General features: G+C 38.3%; 1 protein-coding gene and 1 non-coding gene across 2 annotated transcripts in view; both read right to left on the bottom strand.

Moving 5' to 3' along the window:
• Nucleotides 1–18,412, bottom strand: part of CFAP418 (cilia and flagella associated protein 418) — a 28,802-nt gene extending 10,390 nt beyond the window's left edge. Inside the window, exons 1-5 of the mRNA XM_072603471.1 lie at nucleotides 18,300–18,412; nucleotides 17,192–17,882; nucleotides 12,372–12,462; nucleotides 9,836–9,900; nucleotides 9,262–9,327 (exon numbers count right to left, since the gene is read on the bottom strand). Coding sequence (XP_072459572.1) covers nucleotides 9,262–9,327; nucleotides 9,836–9,900; nucleotides 12,372–12,462; nucleotides 17,192–17,406 — 437 coding nt within the window. The 5' untranslated portion in view covers nucleotides 17,407–17,882; nucleotides 18,300–18,412. The remainder of the gene's footprint in view (nucleotides 1–9,261; nucleotides 9,328–9,835; nucleotides 9,901–12,371; nucleotides 12,463–17,191; nucleotides 17,883–18,299) is intronic.
• TRNAS-AGA (transfer RNA serine (anticodon AGA)) lies at nucleotides 17,970–18,051 on the bottom strand. Its single transcript has one exon. It is a non-coding gene; the product is annotated as a tRNA-Ser (tRNA).
• Nucleotides 18,413–22,325: the final 3,913 nt, after the last annotated feature.

Here is a 22,325-nt window from a genome sequence, read left to right as displayed (position 1 = left end):
AGGAGGTAGTGGACATTCAAACTATAGATTGGTGAGCTTAACTTTGATTCTTGGCAAAAAAAAAAAAAATTTGTTTTGATTGTTGTCGTTAAAGGGAGAACCTGTGTGCATTTAGAAAGGGTTATGACTACTGAGAGGTATCCTGGTTTTAATCAGACTGGCCATTTTTGACAGGGTTTCTAGACTGGTAGGTAAAGAAAATTCTAGTGTTTTGCAAAGTATTTGACAAGAGTCTCTCTTGTTTTCCTTGCAGACATGAAGGAGAGATAAGAGCTAACTATTAGAATAGTTAGGCAGATTTGGAATTGGTTGAATGATTGTGTCCAGTAAGTAGTCAGTGACTCCAACTGGTCAACCAGTCAATTAATAAGCATTTTGTGACTTACTCTGTGCCAGGTACTACGCTAAAAGCTAGGGATACAAAGAAACTGTTCTTGCCATCAAGGAACTTGCATTCTGATGGGGGGTGGGAGGAAGAGACAAACAAGAAAATTACATTACAAGGTAGACACAGAATAGGCAGAACATAATTTTGGAGGGAAAGGAATTAGTATTGGGGTGGGGAGGAAAGTCAGATACAAAGAAGTGTCCTTTGTGCTGAATATTGAAGAAAGTCCTGGAAACTAAGAGGTGGAGGTGAGGAGGGAGAGCATTCTTCCATGGGAACATTTAACACAAAGGTAAAGATATGGAAGATAAGTGTTGTCAGTGAGGACCAGAAAAAGCAGGCCAGTGTGGCTGGATCACAGAATGCGTGGAGGGGAGTAAAGTGTAAGAGCACTGCAAAGACAGGATAGGACCAGGTTGTGAAGCAATTTAAATGCCAACAGAGGCCTCTGAGTTTGATCCTGAAGGTAAGAGTGAGCCAGTGATTTTTTTTTTTTGAGTGGGGGTTGAACAGAAATCTGTGCTTTGCTCTGTTCTCTTTATCACTTTTTAACCAATGATTCAGCTAAGGGTATATATAATGGCATGCTTATAAAATTTATAGATTAAACTTAAGGTTTGGAGGACTACCTAAAACAAAAATTGCATTGTGGCACAATGGTCCAAATTTAATAAGATGAAATTTAGTATGACCAAATGTGAAGTCTGACATTTGGTTACATGATGGGGACACATAGCAGAGTACAGTTTATTCTTATTTTTTAAATCTGGGAGGTTTTACTGAACTGTAGTATCCATACACATAATCAGTGTGAAATGGCTGGCAAAAGAAAAAGCAAATAATCTGAGGCACCAAGACCCAATCAGGGCCCTTAGAGTGAGAAGTGTGGATTGGAGGTGGAAGATTAGGATGGCAGAGACTGAGGCTGGACTATATGAGGGCTGGATGAAAGAACGGAGATGTTTAAAAGCCTGAAAAAGAGCTGACTGTCCTGAAGTCTTTGAAGGGCAAATGTAAAATGAATTAGAAATATACTGATTGGCCCACCAAAATGTCAATTTTTGACAATTTTTCTGACAATTAGAATTATCCCAATGTGGAATGGGCTACTTAAAATGGTCTTGAGTTCTCCATTATTTGAGATTATTAAGAAGAGATTAAATGACCACTTATCAGGGATATTTTAGAGGAATTTCCCATTCAGCTATGGGTTATACTAAATGTAATCTGAAATCCCTTCAAATTCTGAAACTTTGTTGATTCTTATCACTTATAAATAATGCTCTTTCACTTTCCAGTTTGGAACTCAAATCAAGTTTCAAGAATTTGCTGCCCAAATGTCTACTTTAGGAAAATGAAAAGAGACATAAATAGATGAAAAATGAAATCATAAGCTTGACCTGTGTGTGTGGTTCCTCATGGGAATACTTGGAATGTTTATAAAGGATCTTGATTATCCTAGTGACTTTCACTGCAAGGTACCTTCAATTAAACTGCATTCAAGTGCTTAAATTTTTTTCTTAAAAAAATTTCCTTTTCCTGTGGAAATTCTCGTATTTACTCTAAAAATCCAGCTATTTCTAGCTCTGGTTTTGCAATATCTCAAGGGGATGTCAAGAAATTCTAAAAACAAAATTAGTGTTAATTAACTTAAAAAAAAGAAATACTATATTAACCACATAGTACTTTTAGGCGTGTATACTTTGTGGCAAAAATCAATCAAATTATAGTGTATTGCAAGTACAGAAAGAGTTTGGATTCACTGCTGTGAATATTTAATTTAAATGCTTTCTGAGAAAAATGTGATTTATCCAATCATCTTAAATTATACAGAGAAAGAACATCTTAGCAATCCCATTCCTTTTTTTCAGTGTTTAAAACCTTACACAAAATTGTAAAATCATTTGTTCACACTTGAAAAACTCAGAGGTTGGGTTAAACTTCAAATCTTCATACTTTTTATAGTCTGAAAATTTATTTAAGAATAAGTACTTTATATCTAAAAATATCAACTTAGAAATAACAAAAACTATTTTAAATTTACATGCTGTTCATGCAGAGTTCTCTATCTCTTATCAGAGTGTTAGCAATTTACCAAGATGTATTCATGCATAAAAAAATTCAACACACTTATAATTAGTGCAAAGTTAAATTGAAATTCTGAATGTACAAGTCAAGAAATGCAAAATTATGGTTCCCAAAGCTACCGTAACTTGTCTTCTTTCACATATGTAGTTTATTACATGGCTGCACAGAGTGTTAACTTTAATGCCTTAATACATATGTGCAATTTCGCTGAATTATAGCTGTTGTGGGAACCATAACTCTGAATTTCCTGACATTTTGTATGTGTAAAATCTCAACCATAATGTTGAATACAGCTTTTGAATTTAATTTAAAATATAGTAGTTTATTCAAATCTATTCACACTACCACATTTTCCTACACATACTATCCTCAGAGAAAAATAAAACCAACTTGCAGTTAAGAAATCATTCTGGTGCTGTGATTTCTATGATTCACTCTATTAGATCATAATTAATACCAGTCCATGGAATAATCCAGCCTTGCAAGTAGTTTTAAAAATCATTAGCCTCACTGAAATTCTACTTGGCTTGAAGTCTCTGCATTGGTTTCATACACATTAATACCATCTCTTCCCCTTTTAACCATCTCCTTCTACTTCTCCCTATATCAACCAGCTAAAAATAACATAATATGGGATACTATGGCTATGTATGTTACTATTTCATACCCTGAACAGACAGAAAATCCATGAGAATGTAAGTATGCAAGAACTATCTTATCTAACCTTCATATTTTCCAAAGTACCTAGAAGAATTCTTTGAATATAGCAGGGGCTTAATAAATTTGTTGAATGAATATTACGGAGATGTGACTAACACATAAGACAAAGAACAGATCCAATGAAGACATGGAAAAAAACTAATAGAGGTGAATGGAAATATGACTGTTAAGTGCATAGGAGATGCCAGAGTGACTGGAATGACTTGATTTGAAGTGAATTGAGTCAGGGAGGAGGGAAGTTCTCAGCAGGAGAAGGATGACTATGTCTAGGCAAGGAGTCTGATTTCCTATTTGGAACTAGCTACATGTTACTAACTACTAATGAGTAAAAAAAAAGAACAAAATAAATGTTGGTGATAGCAAATATTTTCTTGAAGAATCCAAATCAAATTAGAAGATGGGATAATACAAGAAATGGTAGGACAAGCTGGCAGTGGTAACCTCCTGATAAATTTAGGGTTAATGTATGTTACTGAGTTCTACTTTAAGGAGATTATTGTTATTGCTATGTATAGACTGGATTGGAACAAATAAACGTTATCACTTTATGGTATCTAAATCCATTAAGATGACTGGTAAAAGAAAAAACTCTAATGAGTCACAACACAACCCCTCCTTTTAAAAAATAAGTTTTTATTGATATCTTCTGTTTTTTACAACATCATAGTTATCAATTGATCAACATTTATTAAATGCCTATGTAGCAGGTCCTGTGCTAAATATATATATATATATATATATATATATATATATATATATATATATATATATATATATATATATATATATATATACACACACACATATATACATGTACACACACAAACATAAAACAAACTGTATATAGAATAAATAGGAAATATAAAAAGTAATAGTTATTCCAAGTATCTCTCCCTTCTCCCCCTTCCAGAGACCCATTTCACATAACAAACTATTTTTAGAGATGAAAAACATTAGTACAATTGCTCAATACACTGAGTCTGAAAATATGTGCAATGTATAACACCTGTGGACCTCCCACTTCCACGAAGGGATGGATTTGGGTTAGTTGAGTCCTGCTTGATCAGATACTTTTGTCATATTTACTTTATTATGTTTTTTTCCATTTAGTTTTGTTACTGTATTTAGTTACTGTGTATGTTACTTTCATGGCTCTGCTTACTTCAGTCTGCATCAGATAATGTAGATTTTTCCAAGCTTCTCTTATTCATCACATTCATAATTTCTTATAGCAGGGTAATAATCCATTACATCCCTGTACCACAATTTGTTTATCCATTCCCCAACTGATGGGCATCTAATTTGTTCCCAATTTTTAGTTGTCACAAAAAGTGCTGCTATAAATATTCTGGTGCAGACAGGGACTTTCTTCTTATTGATAGCTGCCTTAGAGTATAAATTGGAGTCTCTGGTTCACTTTGTGTAATTCCAAATTGCTTTCCAAAATGGTTGTACCATTTTGCAACTCCACAATGATACATTAGTACGCCCATTATCATTAATATATTCATTATCATTCTACAATCCCTCCAACATTGTCTATTGTCTTTTTTGGGGGGGGTCATTTTTGCCAAATTACAGGGTGTGAGATGAAACTCCAGCATTATTTTGATTTGTATTTCTCTTATTAATTTAGCTATTTGGAGCATTTTTTCATGTGGCTGTGAATATTTTGATTCTTCTTTTGAGAACTGTTTGTTCATGCTCTTTGACCACTTACCTATTGGGAAATGGCTATTATTCATATAGATTTATTGTTTATGTATTTTGGATACCAAACCCTTATCAGAGAAATGTGATACAAAGAAATTTTTCCATTCATCACTTCCCTTCCTAACTTATACACATTAATGTTGTCAGTACAGAAGCTTTTCAGTTTAAAGTAATCAAAGTTGTCTATTTTTATCTTTTGTAATTAATTATCTTTATCTCTTTGTTTGGTTAAGAATACCACTGCCTGCAAACTGTGAGAGATATATAACGCTTCTCTTCCAATTTCTTCTTTTGGAATATGATCTTTCTTTAATATTAAGGTCATGTATCTATTTATAGAATGAATTGTGGAATATGGGGTAAGGTGTTGGCCTAAGACTAATTTCTGCAAGATCGCTTTTCCAGGTTTTCCCAGAAGGGTTTGAAAAAAAATATACATACAGACATATACATATACACATGTAAGCACATACACATATAATGAGTCCCCCCTACCCCCAGTGTAGCCAATCTAAACAGAGTTAGTCAAAGTGTGCCACCTGAGGACCTAGAGGGCCAGATGTTCCCCACTCCTGCCCTAGGTAATTTATTTTCTACTTTATCAAATACTGGGTTATTTAAATAAATCTAGTGTTTCTGATTTTCTTTCTTGTCTAGTGTATTCCATTGATCTATTTATTTTTTAATCATGAACAGCTGGTTTTGATGACCTCTGCTTTATAATATAGTTTGAGATCTGAAAATGCTATTCCCTCTGTCCCTTTTCTTTTCACCATTTCCTTTGACATTCTAGAACTTTTGTCTTTCTAAATGGATTTTTATTATTTTATCAGATTCTACAAAGTATTTCCTTAGTAATTTCATTGATATGACATTAACATATAAATTAATTTTGGTAATACTGTCATTTTTATTATATTGGTATGGTCTAGCCATTAGCACTATTTCAGCTGTTTAAGTTGTCCTTCATTTCTTTTAAGGAACACTTTGTAATTGAATCTATACAAGTCTCTATCATGCTTTGGTAAGTAGATTACCCAGATATTTTATGCATTTTGTAGTTATAAGGATTTAGATGTTTCTTTCTATTATTGCTTTTTGTGTTTTGTTACTACTACATAGATGCTATTGATTTTTGAGGATTCTGTAGCTTGTAATTATGCGGAAGCCATTAGTTGTCCCAGTTAGCATCTGTTACGATTCACTAGGATTTTCCAAGTAAGCCACCATATCACCAGCAAACAAGGATAGTTTTATCTCCTCTTAATCTATCTTAATGCCTTTAATTTCTTTTTTTTGCCTTATTGTTGCTGCTAGAATTTTCAGAATTATATTATCAAATAGCAGTGGGTATTCTTGCTTCACTCCTGTATTTACTGGAAAAGGTTCTAGGGTATCTCCATTGCATATGATGCTTGTTTTTGGGTTTTGATAGATTTTTTAAAACTATATTTTAACTATATTTGATAGATATTTTAACTATATATTTAACTATTTTAAACTATACTTTAACTATACTTACACTTTGCAGGGTTTTTACCACAAAAGTGTTGTACTTTGTCAGACTTTTCTGCATCTATTGAGATGATCTTGTGGTTTTGGCTTTTAACATGATTATGTTTATTGTTTTTTTAATGGTAAGGGCCCACTCTAAGACCTTTGCCCCTTACCCAAAAAGAATTTGTGTGTCTTTTCTCTACAGGCCCTGAAAAACCCCACCTTGAACTCTCCTTCAATTTCCCCACTTGATCTGGTGTTTACCTTATAAGCCTTTCATTATTGCTATACCCAATTCTCTGTTACTCTTAACCTAGCCTGGCCCTCTATTATTTGTTATCTCCAGATCCCCACCCTTCATTCTATCTAAAACCCCATTCCCTAGGTTCTTGCCTTCCTCTAGTCACCAGAGCCTACAGGTCACTCCCATAAGATCCTCTTTAGAGCCCTCCTCCAGTCACCCCAGACTACTTGGCCAACCCTAGATCCCTCCCCAACAGTTTTTCTGTATATAAGATCCATCTCAACCTCCATTTAAGGTGCTCAGATTCAATATGGCCTGCTTACACTAGTGTTACCAATGCTCATATTCCTTAAGTGTCTAGTCAATATGGTAGATTTTTAATAAATATTTTCTGTGGCTGAAAGAAGGCTTGGGTCAAATTCATTCGGGCAGGACCTATGTGTCGCTATTTCAGGGTCCCAGCATCCCTAAACATCCATATATTGGCTGGAGAATTTAAGATAGGCCGTTAGAACCATTCTTGAATCCCTCGTATATAAATTTCATTTGATCATAATGAATGATTGCCTGGATAAACTGCCAAGACTGTTGGACAGGATTTTGTTTAAAGTTTTGAGTCAATGTACATTAATGATGTTGACCTATAGCTTTTTCTTTTAGTTTTCCCTACTTTAAGTGTTAGGATTATATTTGTTTCATAAAAGTATTTTGGAAGGGCACATTCCTTCTCAATTTTTGAGAATAATTTGTGAAGTATGGGTACTAACTGTTCTCTAAATGCCTGATATAATCATCTTGTGACTCCATTATGATCAGGAAGTTTTTTTTTTGGTAGTCCCTTTATAGCCTAAATCTATTTCCTTTTCTGAGACTGGCTTATTTAAAATATTACTAGTTTTCTGAGAATTTAGGTATTTAATATGTTTGAAATTATTTGTCTGTTTTTTTTTTTGTTAGACATTGTGAAGCAATAACAATGATCAAGGAATGGAAAATTCAGCGGAAGTATATTAGTTCATGAATTTTAAAATCAGGGTCTAAGGTAAGGCTTTTAGTTTTGGTGAATCAGCAGTTCAGGAACACAAGAAGTCTTTCAAACACAGAAAGACTATAAACTTGATCTCTAAATAAAACTCAGACATGTTTTGTACCTAACAAAAATCTCTTCAACAACATCCCTAATGAGTAATCATCCAGCCTTCACTTGAAAACTTAAGAGCGAAAGAAAATCTGCTACCTTCTATATATTAACTCATTCCACTTCTAGATAACTCTCTTAGGAAGTGATGTTTAAAAAGATAGCATAAAAATTTTTTAAAAAAAGATAACATAAGACTTTGCCAGATGTTCTCCTGAAATTTAGGCAAAGTATTTCTAGTTCTCCTGTATATAGGCAAACTAAATAGCCTACTCTTGGTCTCCTAGTAACACTGTCAAACAGGAAATGAAGTTAGCATTATACGACCATTTCTATTCTTGAGGAACCCACTCTGACTCTGTAAGATCGCTGTTTACTTTCTTAGATACTTACTAGTCATCTTTTTAATATGTTTTGAATTTTGCCAGGGATCAAACTCCAAAGACTAAAAGGCTGCTATGAAAAAGGGCCATACAATAAATCTTAAAAAAAGGGCACTAAGTACCCAAAATCTTATCAAAGATATTCATTCAAACTGACCATAGGTGCCCACTCTCTAATTCCACAACTCGGGTGAAAATGTTTCATCATCAAATGTAATGACTGTTGCATTAAAAATAAGGCAGGAATTAAGAAGATAAGAATTGGGTAGATGTTGATATTATATTTTGTATGGATTTCTGTGACTGGTTTCTATGATGCTCTGATTAACTATTTGGTATAGAAAACTTTATATTTCACAAATATAAGTAGATTAAATATGATGTTTGCAGTTATTTCTAGAAAGAGTTGAATAAAGCCTTTGATCAGGAATACAACCCCGTTATTGTAACACTGTTTCTATAAAAAGTGAGATTCAACTTACAGCACCTTTTCCAGGACCTTAAGATCTTCTAAGTCTGAAGTCTATCAATGCCATTCATTGCTTTTACGTACTATTATGGTTCTGTTCGTTGGCTTTTGAATTAAATCAGAAAAAAATCAAGGGCAACAACAATGTAAGAAGTAAGGTATGTGTACTGCCTGCTAAAATTTAAATTCAGTATGTGGAAAAGATGTATAGATACTAAGACTTTTTTATTTTTTTCAAGTAGTTTTTAAGGCAATTATTAAAAACAAGAAACTATTTTCAAAGGAGAAATGGTACTCACAACAATGAAAGGCAAACAAGCTAAGAGAAAGGAATCATGCTGAATGATCTAACTCTTTGGGATCATAGTCTTTTTACCCCTTAATCAAACAAACAAACAAAAATAGCATCAAAGCTCCAACTGTCTAATAGAAATGCTAAAAATTTCTGTAAAGTATATTTGAGATTAGCTACAAAAAATATACTAGGCATTATAAAATAAAATTACTTGTCACATTTATTAAACTGTCATGCAAATGATGCTAGACACTAAAAGCTTTAAAAGCTGCATATCACTTTTGGAATGAACGATAATAAAATACCACTTATTTTAATTTTCTTACCTCTGGGAAGTGTTTGTTCCTATGCCATATGGAGCAGCGCTTCCTCCAATGTATACTGGACTGCATCTAAATGTGATTAACAAATGTGAGAAATATGAATTACAATTAAAAGACTGTTTTGGTAATCAAAATGTTCTTTTCCATAAACTGATTGTTTCAGGAAAGGAGATATTTATTCATGATCATGAGCTCTGCTTTATTGGATGTAACCTGCACATTCTAGAACACTCAGAGTTAAAATGAGTCAAAGAAGAATAGTGTTTGCCAAATAGTATGAGGGGAAAAAAGCAAACCCTGGAGAATATAACAGAACATTCATTCTGAGCAACTGTTCACACTCTTTTTCATGTGGCAGATTATTTACAATAGCAATAATCTCCAATATGGAAACTTCCTTTACACCACAGGGTCACAAGCCATCAGCCTATTATGAGATATTGCTCTTGGTCCTTCTCCTGAAAAGTAATGCTTTGCTATTTAATGTCAATGTAGTCTAAGTGGTAACAAAAGTGACTAGACCACATTCCTAGCTTTTGCTCACGAGTGTGTTTAATTCACTAAAATCTCAACTTACCTTTTGCCAAGCACTTGAATGGAAGTTCTGACAGATGTGTGATTTGAAGAGTTAGATTTTAATTTCTGTTCAAAAAGCGCGAAACAATAAAAGAGAAAGGATAGCTTTAGAGAAGTGTAACAGCAAAACAGGTTCTGCTTTATTTTAAAAGAAAAAGATTATTTTTTAAAAAATAGCTTCAACAAAAATTTGAATGTAATCATTTTAAAATTTCTGGAATAAAAACGACCAAATCCTTGAGAGGCAGTAAACATAAAGAAGCAGAATTCCCTGAGGAATTTGTAAATCACCCTGCTGACTTTCAGTCTAGGGAATACTGCTATTATTAACATGCAAAGATTTAGAGTCACTTTCTAACTCTTCTGTTAATGCTTCAGTTCAATGATTTAATAAGAAGAAGCTGCTGTTTAAAAAAACATTCTGGAAAAATTCAATAGAGAAGGAAAAAAATCAGACTCATTTGTAAGGTATGTGAGCAGTACTTACCTAAACCAAAAATAAAGTAGCCAACTCCTGGTTAATTTCAGTAAAATTAATTTTAATCAAATGAAATGGTCTTAGGCAATAGAAATTCAGGGAAAATGTACAGATACTTAGTTACAACTCTACAGTAGTTCCTATATGGTTACATAACATCCTCATCATTAAGTAGCATTTATTAAGTGTTAACTATGCATGTGATACTGTATAACATATACCAACCAGGAAGCAGGCTCTCTGCCAAAAAGAGATGAAGAGAAATGGCAGGATTAATGACCAAACTTTTAAGTAATACAAAAAATATTTGTCTTCTTTTTCTTGCCCTTCTTCTAGAGGTAAAAACCTCCTATTTCAAGGGAAAAGAATTTTTTCCCTAGTTTAAGTGTCTCAGTCTCCCATTTTTGTTTGAGAAGCATACTCTATGTGAATGGGTGGTAGGGTCACCAATTCTGTCTAGGACCACATTTTTTCCAACCTCTGGGCTCATGCTTATTTATGCTGCTGGCTATGGACTCTAAGATGGGTAAGAGGAAGGAACAAGCATTTATATAGCACCATTTTGTGCTAGGTGTTGTATTAAGCATTTTATAAAAATTATCTCATCTGAGCTGAGATACAGAAATGTATCATCAAGCAGTTAGGAATTATGTCTCCTCTTCTCTGGAATACTTGTGGCCCCTATGTACAGCTCTTTCTTCACGAGCCCTGTCCCCAATTCCAATGTGTAACCACAACACCATCCCACTTATTTGTTTTAGGTAATTTCTGTATTATTGTCAGACTGAGGCACTAAACTCACACACAACAGAAGCCAGGAGGTCAGGGCTGAGTCTGACAGTGATGGGTCACCTCAGTAGGTAGTGCGGGATTACCTGTCATGAGAGCTCTTTAAGGGAGTAGGGATTTTTAACTTATAGAGTCCATGAGTTAGTTTACAATTGCTTTTGATAACTGTATTTCACATAATTTTAAAGATGTTATTCTGAGAAGGGGTCCAAGTCTTCTACCAGACTGCCAAGTAACACCAGCATGAAACTTCTTGCTCCCTCCAGCTGTTAGTGCCCACCCCTCCCCCCGACATTTACCTTGAATTTATTTTGTATCCATTTATTTATATACATGTTGTCTTTCCTAATTGAATGTAAGCTCCTTGAGGGCATGTCACTTTTGTTTTTGTTTCCCCAAAGCCTGTGGTCAGTGCCTCTTGTTTCGGTTTGTTTTCAGGCTGGCTGACAAAAAACCACTAAAATGGCATTACACTCTCTAAGAGCACAGTCTGCAGGTGGCTTCTGTGCGATGATCTTGTTTAACTTCCTTTTTAACTTTTCTCTTTGGTTTGATTTTGCTTATTTTCCTTGTTTTAGAATTCTGATACATAAATATTAGACAAATTCTTGGAACAACAATTAAGCACAATCGTACAGTTGTGGTTTTCAAGATCAAACGATTTCTGCAAATAGGTGCAGATGCACTTCCATAATTTGTACTGCTTATTATTGGGTATTTCTTACTATTAAGTACACAATAATGTATAACATCATCCTATGCACTAGACACTAAGGACACAAGGACAAAAAGTTAAACAGCCCTGTCCTGGAGAAGCTTACATTTTATTAACTCAAGGGCTTTGATGGTTCAGGATATCATTATTGGCACTGAAAGCCAATTTCTACTTATTGCTGCCATCACCTAATGAACAGCAAATCACCAAGTTTCTAAATTCCTTTTGTCACTTACAGTCAAAATAACAATGCTATTTTTAAATTAAATTCAAGGTGACAGGGTTTAGAGAGTTGTAACAGACTTTAGAAGTCATCTAAACCAAATTCTTCATTTTTCATATGAAAAAACTGAGAGTTTAATTAGCTTGTCCCAGGTTACACAGGTAATAAGTAACAAAACCATGGTCTGATCCTAGGTCCTTTGATTTTGAAGTCTGTGCTCTTTATTCAACAGAATGTGTATAGTTACTTGTGTCTTCAAATTTTTTGAATTCTACATATATCTTGAAATACAGAAGAAAAAAACCCCACTGTATTCATGGAACTCTACTTACAACAGACTTTTTGTCAAAACAGGGTTCTTCAAAGATTTCATTAATTAGGCCATCAAGATCATCATCAGCTTTCAATAATATTTTAGTTGATCTGAAAATAAAAAAAAAGCGTCAGAGTATAGGAATCAATCAGAATCAGAAGGGAGAAGTGTTATTTAAACTACTCAACAATCTGAAGTGACAGTATAAAAAGAAACAAGGTGTCAATGACCAAATTTTCTAATTGTTCTCTGTTATAAGCATTAATTCCATGTGCCTTGGAATACAGGGCAAATTTTACATACTCAGCACATATTACTGTTCCTACATTTATAATAGAACATTCCTAAAGTTTAATGTACAGTTTCAGAAAAGCGGAGCTTCTTTGCTAAATTACCTTAGCAATTTGGGGTATATGCAATACTAAAATGAGAAAACATATATAATATTTTGCAAATCTTAAAGTGTTATATAAAATGCTATTTTAAAAAGTCATTGCTAGCAAAAAGTCAATATTAGAAATAGGGCTACCTCGTAGAAAATCAGGGTTTCATTATCAGAGAAATAATTACCTCTTTAGTATTTAATAATAACTAGCATTTATATAGCAATTTAAAGTTTGCAAAGTGCTTTACAAATATTATCTTATTTTTACAACAACTCTATCCTTAAACTTAGCCTAAGAGGTTAAGCGCTATTATTATCCTCATTTTACAAATAATGATGCTAAGGTACAGAGAGGTCAAGTGACTTGCCCAGGGTTACATGACTAGTTTCTGAGACTGTATTTGAGCTCCTGTCTTCCTGACTCCAGATCCAGAGTCTAATTGACTCCACCTTACTGGGCTGTTGTGAGGCTCAAATAAGATTATGTATGTGTGTATGTACCCACACATACACCACATTGCAAATCTGAAAGTGCTATGTTTTAGCTATTATTATAGAGATTAAAAAATATATTATTACTGAACAAGGATGAAAAAATTGACTAAAGTAGAAATTAGCTGTGTTAGTTCCCAATGAAAGATAAGGTGTATAGATTCCCTGAGCCTTATTAACCCTTATGAAATACACTATCCTTATGCAAAAGACCTTTGGCTATAGCTGCCATTCCTCTGTTTCACTTCTGCCTCTTTGATTTTCTCAGATATAAGCCATTAAGTTCAACATTCCTATCACTCAGACACTACCTTTCCTACCTGACTGCCTGACCCCCTTCTCGAAAAAGTTAAGTGGCTGTCAAGAGACCAGATTCTAGACCACTCTTATAGTAGTATATAAACAAAACTTCTGGTTTTCAAAAACTACTTTCTACTGACCCTCTGTAGAGCGTAATTCACTACTGCTATCTTTTCACTCTTAAAGGACACAAGGTTACTTCTTGATTATAAACTAATTTCATTAGTCAAAATTTTTATTAAAAACACATTTTAATTTTATTAATTCTAATTTTTCTGCATGTCCTCATTGTTTCTGTATCATTGTAACACTTGCCTTTAGCCAAGGAAATTAAAAGCCAGTCTAAGCTAGAGATTCTTAATTATTCAGATTATTAAAAATGGTTTCTAGAGAACATGAAGACAATTACAAACTTGGAATTTCCAAATGATGTTCTCTGTGTTTAAAATTTAAAAGTGTGCACATCCAGTATCTAGCACAATGCTTAGCACATAGCATACAACAATAATAAATGTTTATTGGCTGGAATGAATGATAGATCTCAAGTCACAGAGTTGAATTACTACACTATACTTGGATTAGGCAATTTTGTTTGGGGAGCTAGGTGGTGAAATGGTAGAACCTGGGGTCTGGAGTCAGGAAGATAGGTGTTCAAGTCTGTCCTAGGGCACTTACTAGCTCTATGGCTCTGGGCAAGTCACTTAAACAGTCTGCCTCAGTTTTCTCATCTGTAAAATAGGGGTAATGGACCACCTACCTCCCATAACTATTGTAAAGATGAAATGGGATATTTGCAAAGAACTATGCAAACATTAAAGAGTCATATAAATTCTAGCTATTATTAAATAAATATTAAATTGAACACTTGGTTCAAGTAGAGCTACAAAATACCAGGTTTGTAGGTTTAAAATTTTCTAGTAAAAACTCCTCATTTTATAGATGAGGAAGCCAGGTCTGCAGAGGTAAAGTGACTTGCCTAAAGTAACAAGAAGTAATGCCTAACAGAGCCAGAACTGAACCCAGATGCTTAATGTCATAGAGTTGGATACTTGTAAATGGTACTGACTGAATAGAATTTTTTCAGGGCTCAAAATCATCATTTACATATAAAATTCTGATTTGGATACTAGGTCAGAGCACTATGTAAGACATAGGTGGAAAAAGAATTAGTCAATAAACATTTAGTGTCTACTAAACAGGGTGATTAGGTGGCACAATGGACAGAGTACTGTGCCTAGAATCAGGAAGTCTTCCTGAAGAAGACTCATCTTCCTGAGTTCAAACCTGGCCTCAGACACCTACTAGCTGTATGACCCTGGGCAAGTCACTTCTTCCTGTTGCCTCAGTTTCTTCATCTGTAAGATGAGCTGGAGAAGGAAACAGCAAACCACTCCAGTATCTCTGGCAAGGAAACGCCAGACGAGGTCACCCAGAGTCAGAAACAACTGAACAAGTGCTTACTATATACTAGGCACTGCGTTAAGCCTTGGGGATACAAAAAGAGGCAAAGGACAGCCCTGTGCTCAAGAAGCTCAATCTAATGGTGGAAGACACAAGCAAACAAATATGTACAAATAAATTATATATAAAGGAAAAATAAGAAATAATTAAAAGAATCAGAATTTCAGAGCCTGAAAGGACCTTGGAGATCACCTATTTTAATTTTGTTACTTTCTATTTCATGTATGAAGAAATTAAGATCCAGAGAAATTACTTGACTTGCTTTATTATATATATACACTATGTATCATGTAACTTGTTGCAGAGCTGGCACTGGACCTCTGTTCCACTGAGCAGGGAAGTGTACTTTCCACTACACCACATGCTTTGGTTATACAGAAACATGGTATAGATAAATGGATCCCCCATTAGAATGTGAAGTCTTCCTAGACAGGGACTATCTTTCTGCCTTTGCATCCCTAGGACTTTGCACAGTGCCAGGCAGATAGTAGTGGACTGATAAATGCTGGCTCACTGTCCAATTAACTGAAGAGGTATGGCTTCAAAGGGGATTTTTTTTCCCCCTTGGGTAGCTATAAACCTGGCTTTGAAGGCAAAAGGCAAAAAAGGAGTTGCAAAGAACCTGGGTAAAATCCTGCCACAAAGTACTTTACAAATATTCTTAAAATTCTCTCATTTTATCCTCATAATAACCTGGAAGGTGGGGTGGGTTAAGTGCTACTACTAAGTCCACTTTACAGATGAAGAAACTGAGGCTGACATAGGCTAAGTGACTTATTCTGCCTACTGGCTTCCCTGATTTCCTTTAAGTTCCAACTGAAATCTTTTACTGAAAGCCTTTCCCAACCCCTCTTAATTCTAGTGCCTTCTCTCTGTTAATGATTTCCTGTTTATCCTGTACATAAGCTTACTTTGCATGCCTGTTGTTTCCTCTACTAGACAGGAAGCTCTTTGAAGGGGTAGGGGTTGTCTTACTTTTTTTTAAATCTCCAAGACTTATTAGCCCAGTGTCTGGAATGTTTTGGGCACTTAATAAATGCATATTGATTACCTAGGGTCATAGGGTTAGTATCTGAGGTAAGATGTAAGGTTCTTGGGAGCCACGGCTATCTTTTCCCTTTCTTTGAATCCCCAGTATCTTAACACAATGCCTGGCACCTAGCAGCCTCTTACTAAATACTAGTAAATACTAAATACTATTTAGTATTACTAAATACTAAATACTGCAGGTTCCAACAAACATCCATTGTCCTTTCTAGCCACTTCAAACCTGTGGCAAATTTGGGCAAATCACTTAACCTGTTGGAGCCCTGTTTTCAAATTCGAAAAACAAGCGGTGCTGGAAAAAGATACTGTCCAAGGTCCGCTTCTGGCTCTGTGACTGCATCTGGAAGGAGACTGGTCTCATTGGACACATACACATTTTGGTATAGTTCCAAAACACCAAGACCAAAGAGGACTCCAGAATAAACAAACGCCTGCAGCCTTTTGGGAATAACGTTTTTACTAAAACTAGAAGAGAAAAAAAAAGGTGGTCTGTTGTGCTTTTGAGGTGTAAGCACTTAAGCAGGTCCGGGGACACGCGCAATGTTGGATTGAAGAGGCTGACCCATCAGCACCCACACAGACGTCGGCCTAGATGAGAAGTCAAGCTCCCCTGAATGAAGGGGTCAGACACACTTACCTCTGGGTGAAGTTAAGACACACACACACACACACACACACACACACGGAATAGAAGTCAGACCCATTAATATTAATACACACAAACTTCTCCAGGGAGGAGTCGGCCCCATTAATAACACACAGACACTTTCCTGGGAGGGGGGGCCGGACCCATTTGCACCCCTCCCCCAACATGCAGACCGCCCCTCCCCCCCGGGGCGCCGCGGGCCGCTGGGGCTGCGTGGGAGGCGGTAGCCCCCCTCAGCCTCCCTTGGGTCAGTTTCAGGCCCTGAAGGCCCGAAGCCAGAGCGGGCTCGCGCCCAGAGGGCCGGTGGTTGCGGACCGGAGAGAGGACAGCCAGAGGCCCCGGGAGACAGACGGGGGCGGGGCGGACTCCGGCTCCGCCCCCGCCGCACGCTGGGAGGCGGGGGAGTGCTGGCGCCTTCCCCGGCTGCGATAGGAGCGGCCGTAAATCACGCTTTCCTGGGAGGACGAAGGGGGCCTAGGGCTGTCCCTCCCGCCCCGGCCCGTATCACCTGAGGTCGTCGTCGTCGTCGTCGTCGTCATCATCGTCTTCGTCGTAGTCGTCGTCATAGTCGTAGTCCTCCGTCTCCCGGTCGATGCTGTTCCCGCTGCAGGTCACGGTGCTGCCCCTGCCCGGCTGCCGCTCCGGAGGTTCCGGACTTGAGGATTTGGGTCGGCAGAACTTGGACTCCACCTCATCTAACAGTTCGTCCAGATCCTCCGCCATCTTGGCCGGCCCTACCCCTTTCCTCCACCGCCTCCCTCTCCCTTCCCACTCCACGCCGCAGTCATCCCATAGTCCCGGCTGGTTGCCTAGGGCAACGCGTGGCCTGGAGGCGCGCGCCGTCTGCTGCTCTAGCGCGCCCCCTGCCTCCCAGTCGGCTTCCCTGCGGTGGCGCGGGCGCGCCGCGGGGGGCCTGGGCACACGCGCGCTCTCCTCTTCCTCCCCTCCTCCCCTGCGGGGGGCGCTCACGGCCAAGCGCGAGAAGCACTTCGGGGGCTCGGAGCGCGCGACGGACTCCACCGCTCCCGTGCGCGCCCGTCTGCGTGGGGAAGGAGGCCGGAGGCCTGGCGGCCACTTGGCTTCCGGCCTGCCTCGGAGGGGCTTCTCTCCCTCTTGTGGCCCAAGGTACAAAACGCGCTCAGCGTACGGCCCTGCTTGGAGGGTCCTGCTCTTCCCCACTTCGCCCCTTCTCTGTAATTCTGAGGGAGACGGGGCGGGGAAAGAAAGAAAATGTCAGCAGTGCTCGTAGAGGAAAGGAAACCAAAATGCTGAGGCACGTATCTCCTCGTAGTCGGCAGGATTCGAACCTGCGCGGGGAGACCCCAATGGATTTCTAGTCCATCGCCTTAACCACTCGGCCACGACTACTGGCGGTGGGTTGAGGTGCAGCCAGCCTATAAGACTGCTCCGTCACAGTGCCCTTTCCGTGGAGAGCCAAGTTGTGATTGGTTCCTCCCTCGTTTCTCTCCGGAGCAGCTCTCTGCAGCGCAGCCCTGCTACGGAGTCTGAGGGCTCGCCTCTCCACTCACGCCTGGGTTCCACCCCCCACACTCCCCTTAGATGCCTGTCTGGGAGGCGGTCCGGGCACCGCGGTCCCCTCCAGCCCGGTCTTCTACCTGTTCTGTTCTGGGGGATGAAGGGCTGGTCTCCATCCCGCCGCTCTTTGAAGGCCTCCACCGCCTGGGTCACCTCCTTGGGGGCTCCTCCTCGAAACCGCCTGACCACCGCGTCCCACGGCCGCTTCTTGCCCCCGCCCCACATCCATCCACCCCCCACCCCCACCCCCTCCGCACTTGACACCTGCGGTTCAGCTTCAAAGTTGGCCCCCAGCCCCCCCCTTGGTAAAAGCGGCTCGCTCCGCCTGGGCAAGGCATTGTTTTTGGCGTGGTGATGATTGCCCGCATTATTAGGCAGGGGAGGTAGCTCGCGTTCGCCCCCGCCCTCTTTCAGTACTGGGGAAGCGCGGTCCGGTGGAGGGAGTCCGAGCACCGAAGGTCCGGAGCGGACGCGGAGTCGGCCGGGGAGGCTGGCGAAGGGGCCGGTGCGGAGCCCTCGTGGAAGGCCAGCCTTCACAGGGCGCATCTGAGGCCGCTCAGCCTCCCATTTGTAAAACGAGGGGGTTGGACCAGGTGGCCTTCGGGGGTCCTTTCCGGCTCCAGCTCCATGATCCCGTATTAAATGACTTCGGCTCTCTCTCTGATCACACCCCTACTTTCTGTTCAGGCCATAAACCTCTCTGAAGGTCAAGAGTATTTTGTTTTTGTATTCTTAACTCCAAGGGCACTTTTTCTTATAGTAAACTCTTAATGAATGTTTGTGGAATTGCTTCCTTTATTGAAGTGTTAGTTTGTATGTGATTTGTATCTGTCATACAAACCCGTCCCCCATCTATTCTCTCTAATTATGTCTTTATGGACAGAGAGGTATATGGGTGCTCTCTCTGTCTCTCCTTTTCTCTTCTTTTCTTCCCTTCCACCTCTCTCACCTGTGTATACACACTAATACACACACGAGCATATATACATATATGTACACAGAGGGGACATACATGTACATGAATATATTTACATAGATATGTGTCCATATTGTCTTCCTCATTAGAATGCAAACTCCTTGAAGGCAGGTACTATTATGTTAGTATCTTTGTATTCTTCATGGTAAGTGGTTAATTAATGCTTTCGGGTTGATGAAACTATCTTTATCTCATTCTGGATTCTGCTTAGCTTTCCCAGGGCAGGCAGAAATGAAAACATATACTTAATAAATGTTTTTGATAGTGATAGCGGTTCTTTGAACCCTAAAAAAAATAAAAGTGACTGGATCAACCTGATGACTATCTCTTAAGTGTAGTTAATGAGTGAAATAGGGTCAGCATTTCAGTTAGGTGGTATAGCGACTTGAAAGGCTTTTGCTGTTCCAAATTCCCTTTGCCACCTCTTCTTACTGGTTTTGCAATGTTATTTGTAGAAATTAATTTTTGGTTTATTGTGTCCCCTCCTCAAATGAAAATGTTCTGGCTTTCTCTGCCTCCCCCTCCCCCCCCCGGCAACCTCAAGGGGTTTCCATTGTTCAAGCACAGAACTTAGACGATATCCCAGAGGTCCTCCAGTACAACTCAAACCTGAAAGGACGGTTCCTATGATATTCCCAGTAAGTGGTCATTTGAGACCTCCAGTGAGGGGAAGCCCAGTATCCTCTGAGGCAATGTTTTCACTTTTGGACATTGGCTCATTGTTTAGAATGTTTTAAACATTGTTACTAGTTCTGCCCACTGAGGCTAAGCAATCCTAATCCTCTTTCACATGAAGATCCTTGAAGATGGCTATTATGTTCCATACACACTCCATCTCCTCATCTTGAGGCTTAATTTTCTCATTGTCCTAATTCCTAGACCTCTCACTATTATTCTTCTTTTCCTCCGGATGCGCTTGAGTTTATCAGCTTCCTCACTAAAAAGTGGTACCCACAAGTGGACACTAGACTCCAGACCAATCTGACTAGTACTATTTATTATTCCCTATTTATCCTTCACGCATATTTATTTGCTTCTTATCTGCCCCATTAATTATGAACTCCTTGAGGGCAGGGACTGTCTTTGCTTTTCTTTGTATCCCTAGGTACCTGGCACATAGTAGGCAGTTAAATGCTCATTGACTGTCTAGTTATTCTTTCATCCAGAATTTATACAGTTAATTTTTAAAAATTCAGTATAGGGCTTTACAGTTATCTCTGTTCTACTCTATCTTAAATCAGCTTGTTCTAGTATGTTGAAATCTTTTCGGATCTAAATTCTGACCTCCAACTTGGCTATTATTATTATTATAATCAGAAGACCTTGACAATTGATCCGTAGAGCATCTAAACAGTATCTGTTCAGGGTAATCCTGAGGGAGTCAGCCTTTCTCCTTCTCCTAGATTACTTGTAATCAGCCTGTAAAAGATGACCTAACCCAGGCGAGGAAGCTGAAAGACAGGGAAGAGGGAAGGGAATCAATCAATAAACATTTATTAAGCACCTACTCTGTGCCAGCACTGTGCTAAGCACTGAGGATACAGAAAGACGTAAAAGACACTCTCTGTCCTGAGTAGCTCACAATCTAATGAGGGAGAAAACAAGCAACTATATATATATGTATGTATGTATTTATACACACACAAATATATATGTATATATGTATATATATGTATATATGTATATATATATATATATACAAGCTATAAACAGGATAAACAGGAAATAATTAACAGAGGGAAGGCACTTGAATTAAGAAAGGTTGAGAAAGGCTTCCTATAAAAGATGGGATTTTAACTGGGACTTATAGGAAGACAGGGAAGGTAGAAGTTAGAGTGGAGGAGGGAGAACATTCAAGGCATGGGGTTTAACCAGAGAAAATGACCAGGGCTGAGATGGAATGTCTTGTTCATGGATCTTTGTCACAGAATCAAAGAACCAGGGAACAGTGAAAGATAGGAGAGTCAGAGTAGCCTGGAGGTCAATGAAGGATGATATTATTATCCCTGTTTTGCAGATGTGAAAATTGAGGCTGCTAGAAATTAAGTGATTGGCCCAAGGTTAAAGCTAGTAAGGGTCCTATGCAACATTCAAACTCAAGTCTTCCTTACTTCAGCCCCCAAACTCTTATCTACTCAGAGAGAAATGGATCCCTACCACCTACATACTGACTTAGAAAACCATAAATTAGCATTATCTATGTTGTACTTTTTTGGGGGTGGGGCATTAAATATTTCCCAATCACATTTTAATTTGATTTAGGTCAAACTTAGGATTTTGGACTTGCAGCCATGGGCCACAAGTTTGACACCTCTGTTCCACACCATTTACCTGTCTTCTACTCAAACCCCCTTTTCATCCTCTCCGTTTACCCCATTCTACACATTTGATGAGCATATTTTAAATGCCTTCATCCATGCCTTTGTCAAAATGTTGAGCAGAGGAAGGCCAACGATAGATATCTGAGGCACTTCACTAGAGACCTTTCTCCAGGTTGACATAGATCCATTAATCACTACATTTTGCTTGTCATTTAGATGGTTCTGAATCTCCCTTTCTTTAACACTATTTAACCCATATATCTCCATCTTTTCCATAAGGCTATCAGGACAGATTTTACCAGATGCTTTGCTGAATCCAGGAATTCTGCATCTATCACATTTCCCTAATCTGCCAACCTGGTAACCCTGTCTAAAAAAGGAAATGAAATACATCTGGCATAAAGTTAATCTGCTTTGGAAGAACATATGCTGGGGCTTCACTTTATAAATTCTCACAAACCATTCCTTTTATTACACAGTCTATAATTTTGCTTGGAATTGAATTAATCAATGACCTGGAATTTGACAATTCCTGACTTTCTTGTTTTTTGAAAACTGGAATAACATCTGTTTATTTCCAGTCCTGTTGATAGTGGCTCAGAAATTCATATTTACCCATTCTTTTAGCACTGAGGAATATAGTTTGTCTGGGCCTGAAATCTTGAACTCATTGAGGGCAGTTCCTTGCTGACCATCTCCTTATTTATCTTGAATTTCAATCTCTGTTAATAATTTTTGTTCTCTCAGAATTCTCTTTGTGAGAGAAAATAGGAATAAAATAAGCATTGAATAATTTTGATTTCTCCATT

This window comes from Notamacropus eugenii, chromosome 4 (assembly GCF_028372415.1).
Source record: "Notamacropus eugenii isolate mMacEug1 chromosome 4, mMacEug1.pri_v2, whole genome shotgun sequence".
In the NCBI taxonomy this organism is placed as follows: domain Eukaryota; kingdom Metazoa; phylum Chordata; class Mammalia; order Diprotodontia; family Macropodidae; genus Notamacropus; species Notamacropus eugenii.
Note: the sequence above shows the minus strand (reverse complement) of the source record. Positions and strands in the feature narration are given on the sequence as shown.